Source organism: Arachis stenosperma, chromosome 3 (genome assembly GCF_014773155.1).
Source record: "Arachis stenosperma cultivar V10309 chromosome 3, arast.V10309.gnm1.PFL2, whole genome shotgun sequence".
NCBI classification, from domain to species: Eukaryota; Viridiplantae; Streptophyta; class Magnoliopsida; order Fabales; family Fabaceae; genus Arachis; species Arachis stenosperma.
Genome location: NC_080379.1, coordinates 147411548 through 147417697, shown reverse-complemented (window position 1 = coordinate 147417697; position 6150 = coordinate 147411548). Strand labels below are relative to the sequence as shown.

At 31.5% G+C, this 6150-nt stretch overlaps 1 protein-coding gene across 1 annotated transcript; it reads left to right on the top strand.

Moving 5' to 3' along the window:
- Positions 1 to 459: 459 nt before the first annotated feature.
- Positions 460 to 2962, top strand: LOC130969519 (probable mediator of RNA polymerase II transcription subunit 26c). The gene is made up of 9 exons (XM_057895275.1): positions 460 to 1021; positions 1129 to 1197; positions 1263 to 1345; positions 1430 to 1506; positions 1576 to 1628; positions 1706 to 1739; positions 1821 to 1939; positions 2017 to 2101; positions 2183 to 2962. The coding sequence occupies exons 1-9, from the start codon at positions 704 to 706 to the stop codon at positions 2299 to 2301; spliced, it is 957 nt and encodes a 318-aa protein (XP_057751258.1). The 5' UTR covers positions 460 to 703; the 3' UTR covers positions 2302 to 2962.
- Positions 2963 to 6150: the final 3188 nt, after the last annotated feature.

Sequence of the window (6150 nt, the reverse complement as noted above, 5' to 3'; positions counted from 1 at the left end):
AAACATATAATAGATAAATAAAAAAATATTTTTACATGAAATATCCAAATATAAAATTACTTTTAATTTTATAAAAAAATTTCTAAAAAGATATTATTTAAATTTTTTTTTTCAAAAATAGTGTCGAAATATGACAACAAGCCTAAGTCAGAATTAAGCTGCATTTAGCTAGATAAGGTTATAATGAAAAGTAAACAGAAATAGCAGCAGCCGGCAGGTGAGGTGAGATGCAGATGCTCTCCAATTCATTCTGTTGTGTTTTTGGTGGTTCATCTCCTTTTGCCCATACCTTCTTTCAAATACAGATAAAAGAAAATATATTTAAGAAAAAGATATTTGAGATTAAAAAATATATAATAGTGATTAAGATTTAGATTACATTAATTGTTACTTTATTGGAGAAAACAAAAGAATAGAAAGGCAGTTTCCCACACCAACAAATAACAAATCCTGATGCCATTGGTCAACATACTATAAAAACACGCATGAATATCAATCAATATGAATTTCAATTTAAACCAAGAAAAGAAATAATAAAAAAAAAGAAATTCGAGTTTGCTTTTGGTAGAAAGAATATAGAGTATATTCTTGTATTAATGTTTTTGTTCCGAATATCCACAAAACTTGAATCATCAGATTAGATTGTTGTTTCCGTGTGGGATCCCAATCCCTCCATCGATTTGGTTGGTGCCACGCTTCCGATATGGATTTGGATGATTTCCGATCCATACTGGACACCGCCGGCGTCGACGTTTGGGCTTTCTTTGACGCTGCAATCGACGTCGCTTCCGCCGATAACGCCGACGAATTGAAGCGACGCCGGGACGGAATCGTGGAGCGCCTTTACGCCGCCACTGCCACGCCTCCCCGGTGTCTGAATTGCGAAGCAAATGCCGTCGAAGCACACAATCAGCAAAACAAATCGTCAGAGGACGAGGATTTGGATCCTTTTGGAGGCTTATTCGATGACGAGCAGAAGAAGATTCTAGAAATTAAGCACCAACTTGAAGATCCTCACCAGGTCTCCCTCTTCTTTTCCTCTTTTAATCTTTTAATTTCAGCTAATTAATTAGTTGTTAGAATTAAGGAATGTGTTTTGTGTTGGTTGAATTTGATGTTGTTTGATAGTCGGAAGATTCGTTGGCGGAGTTGCTACAGAATCTGGCGGACATGGATATTACATTCCAGGCTTTAGAGGTAAGCTCTTGTTGTTTGTTGAATTGTAGTTTGATTTTGTTAATTAATTGGATTGATGCATGCAGGAAACTGACATTGGGAGGAACGTGAATCGGTTAAGGAAGCATTCCTCCAGTGAAGTTCGCAGATTGGTGAAGCTTCTTGTCAGGTTTTGTTTTTTAAGTGCATATGCTGAAGAATGAAGGTTGATTCATGTAACAGATGAGTTGAGTGTTTTGTTTGCTTTGGATAGGAAGTGGAAGGAAATTGTAGATGAATGGGTGAAGCTGAAGGCACCTGGAGAACCTGCTACTGCTAGCACTGTCATTGGTAATCTCTCTATTCTATGTCAAAATTGCAGTGAATAGTGAGATTCATGTTATCTTGTTGGCATGGCAGGTGATGATGAAGATTCGCCTCAGCAGAGGAATCAACGAAATGGGCATCATCAGGTTCAGTTCAAGAACTATGCATGATGATTCATATGCTTTGCTGCTTTATTGATTATAATGTTCCATTCCTTTGGCAGATTCCTGATTTTGCATGCTCGCCAAATCCAGAGAGTGAGTATAGTAGTGTGATTTGGAATGGTTGGTATAATGTTTAATACATGTTCTGTTCCCTTCACTGCTCTGCTCATACAGATGGCAATTTTGAGTCTTCCGAACCAAAACCAATTCCTCGCAAAGAAGCTCTGCCAAAACCAGCTCAAAAATCACCATCGCCATTACCATCGGTTCCCACTCCTCCTCCTCCTCAAAACGTACGGATATGATTTATAAGCTTAAGTTTACTTGCTTAACAAGTTAAAAAACCGACCCATTGTTGGATTATTTTCAGAGACAAAAAGAGAGCAATTTTGACGCGGAGAGACTTGCTTCAGCAAGAAAACGACTTCAAGAGAACTACAAAGAGGCTGCAAACGGTGACTTGATTACTTGCTGTTTTATTTGTTACATTACATAGATAGATTCATGTGATACTGAGTGGTAATGTTGTGTTGTAGCGAAAAAGCAAAGAACGATACAGGTGATGGACCTGCATGAGTTGCCAAAACCAAAAGCCAAGAATGTTTTCTTTGGAAAGAACAAAGGCGGCATGGGTTCTCAGGGAAGGAAATGGTGACGCTCAAATAGGGTGATGCCGGATATTGATTCATATTCCAAACTGCCGCTTCACCACCCTTTACCTTTTTCCTCTCCCATCATAAAAACACTTATGCCTTCTTTAATTTACCTTTATCAATAGTAAGAAGGGGAACAAATTTCTCCCTCATAGGACTACGGTTTCTATGGAATGCGATTTAGGCTGTTTGCTGCTTGACTCGTGATAATTTCAGAGTCAGATTTATAAATATGGTATTCGCAGCAGACAAAATGGTTTTTCAAGTTTGGGTAAAAATATTGAAAACCCTTTTGTTTTCCGGCATTAATCACGATTCAAGGGCTAAATTATATAGCTGCAAACATTGACTTTATGTAGTGTGCCATTTTTTTTTTAAAGATTTTATTGGTTTGGATTTGGGATGGTGAAGGGAGTGGTAGAATAACGGCCGTTTGGTTAATGTTTATATTCATCATAGACACAGACATAGTGTTTGTTTGTTAAGAGTTAAGACATAAATTTCCGAAGGATATAGTAGCACACAAATTCATACAAAATATATGTAAAAACATATGTATTTAGTGTTCTCTTAAAATGTTGAGACATAAAGGCATATTCAATTAGATACAAATTTTACATTTTTATCTTTTATTAATCTTTAAAATATCAATTATTTTCTTAATTCTAACTCTTGTGTTTGTTGACCAATCTTCTTTCCTTCCTCCTCCGCTTTTCTTCTGTCACTACCCTCCTTCCATCACTATTCCCTCTGCCACCACCATAGCCTTCGTGCCCTCTTCTCTGCGTCTAGATCCGTCGGATGTTTTCCTCTTTTTTCTAGATTCGCTGTTTTCTTCTCTTCCTCCTCTACGTTCGCCTTTCTCTCTTTCTCTTTGTGGCATCCACCACCACCTCTCTCCCTCTTCATCTTTGAGTCAACCACGACCACCTCTCTCCCACTTTTTCTATTCGCCCACCGTCGCTTTGGTCCACTCTCTTTTGCGCTCCTCACCGGGATGACTTACTCTTATGTGTTTCATCCATTTTCTCGGATTAGGAGTTTGAGCTAGATTCTGAATTTGATGGATTTGTTTTTGAAGAATTCGTTTCTCTCTGTTTTAAATTTTTTTTTAAATAATTGTTGATTTGATTATATATAATAGAGTTTTTGTTACCGTTAATGGTTGGATTTGTTATTGAAATTATTGGAATTTTCTATTATTTGAATTATTTATTTTTGGTTATAAATGATAATAGAGGAGAAAAATAAGTGGTGATAAATGAGTGGCGATAGTGAAAATAAATGATGAGTATTATAAATTGAAAAAGTCTCAATACCAGTATTTTTATTAAAATTTAGTTAGTATTTAATTATAAAAAAAGGTATAATTTTACATAATTAAATATAATTTTATACTATTAAAAATATTAATAATAATTAATTAATAATTATAAATTATAAAATATATTAATTTTTTAGCACTTCTATTATAAATTTTTTAATATTTTATATATTTATTCTACTAAACAAAATATATACTTATATTTTTGTATTTATGTCTTATTATTTAAAATTTTTAGTATACATTAACCAAACAAAACCTAACTGATAAGAGATAAGTTGTTTGAGAGGTTTGCTAATGTTGCAATGTGTCAGGTACGCAGAGAACAAAGTCAAGAGTTGACCAATTTTGTAGTGCATGACCGCATGTGATGTAAGTATGTAAGTAACTACGTAAGTGCAGGAGGGAGTGTGGCTGCTGTCGGCCTGCCGCCCAAGAGCAAATACATGGGAAGTGGTGAGGCAGAAATTATTTTTAATATAAAAAAAAAATAGTAGTTTGATTGAATATTGATATTTAAAATATATTATAATATTATAAAAATTATTCAACATATTTTTTATGAGTTGACTAAAATATTATTACGTGTTCAACATATTTTTTGCGTGTTAATCAGAATATTATCACGTATTCAACATGTTTTCATGTTATAATATGTCTTCACATATTGACTTTTTATTTAAAAAGTCTACCTATCAGTAATTATACTAAATATTTATATTTTTAATAAAAATATCAATATTTTTTTATATAAAAAAAAATCAATGGTAAATTCGAGTGAAATAAGATCCTGAATCAAAATATATATCATTCTGGCCCGGATTTTCGATTAATAAAATAATTTTGACCATTTATAAATAAATAATCTTATCCCAATAAAGCTGGCTTTTCTGATCTCATTTACGGATGACAATAGGATGGAATGAATATCTAAGTATTTATATCCATTACCTATTTTAATATCTATAGGTATTTTAATTTTTGTCCCATACCTAAAAATTTGCAAGTATGTACCTGTTTTGTATTTGTCCCGTCTCAAAATTTGATTGTTTTATTTATAGTTTTTTTTTAAATCTACAACATGAAAATAAACCAATTAAACTGAACTAATTAATAAAAACTAAACTAATCAATAAAATTTTAAATATAATTAATTAAACACAAAGAAAATCTTAAATTATTTAAAATAACACATACGATATAGTCTTATAATATATCAAAATAGTCTTAAAACATTAAAATAGTCTTAAACTAAAGAAAGTTTTAAATTATCACATCACACATAATAAATTCATAAAGACACAAAATTTTTATAAATACAATAGTACATAAATGCATATAAAATATAAGCATTTAGTATTCTCTCACAATGTTGAGACATAAAGACATATTTAATTAGATATAATTTTTTTATATTTTTATCTTTTATTAATTTTTAAAATATTGTTATAAAAATAAAGATTAGGATTTGAGAGAAGTGAAAAAAAAAAAAGAATAAAAAGAATAATAGATGACTTTATTAATGATTGTGATATTCAAAGAATAGGGAGCTATTTATAGTTAAGGGTCTAATTCCTAGCTAACTCAACTAGGTTACATTTATAGTTAACTCTATCTATTTGAATTTTAAAATACGATTACAATTCAGGACATTCATAATAAATATATTTATAACACTCTTCTTGGAAGTCCTTAGTAGTAATAGTAGATTAATGTCTCATTAAAACTTTACAAAAAATTCTAAAAAAATTTTAATAAAGAAAAAAGAGTACATTGTCTTATAATACGTTAGGTAGTTGTCTCGTTAAAAATCTTACCAAGTAAAACCTAAAGTGAGATAGAAACCATGGTTAAGAAAAAACGTATAGTCTGTATTACTCCCTCTAATAATTACATCACTTGATATCTCTTAGTCGGCGTATCCCAATCTTGTATACTAGCTTCTCAAATGTTAAAGTAGGTAATGCTTTAGTGAATAAATCTGTTAAATTATCATTGAAATGACTTTGTTGAACGTCTATATCAGTACTTTACTAAAGATCATGAGAGTAGAAAAATTTTAATGAAATATGCTTTGTTTTATCTCTTGTAATGTATCCCTCTTTTAGTTGATGTATGCAAGCAGAGTTATCGTCGTATATGACTGATGATATTTTCTTCATGAGTTAATCACACATCTTAAACATGTTGGATGATTGACCTAAGCCAAATACATTCTTGAGTTGTTTTATGAATTGCCAATATTTCTACATAATTTGAGAAGGCTGCAGCTATGGTTTGTTTTGTTGAATGCCAAGATATAGCTGCTCCTCCATTTGTGAATAGATAACTTATTTGTGACTTACTTTTATGCATATTAGAAAGAAAATTGACATTTGCATATCTAATTGAAATGTTGATTTATTAAAGTAAAACAAGCCTTTATCAATAGGTCCTTGAATATATCCTAATATATATTTGACACTATTCTAATGCCTTCTAGTTGAATAGGAGCTAAATCTTAATAACAAGTTTACTGAAAATACTA

Coding starts and splice junctions, on each gene's coding strand:
- LOC130969519 (XM_057895275.1), top strand. CDS start 704: ATGGATTTGGATGATTTCCGATCCATACTGGACACCGCCGGCGTCGAC. Junction 1,198..1,262: donor TTACATTCCAGGCTTTAGAG/GTAAGCTCTTGT, acceptor TGATGCATGCAG/GAAACTGACATTGGGAGGAA. Junction 1,629..1,705: donor AACGAAATGGGCATCATCAG/GTTCAGTTCAAG, acceptor TTCCTTTGGCAG/ATTCCTGATTTTGCATGCTC.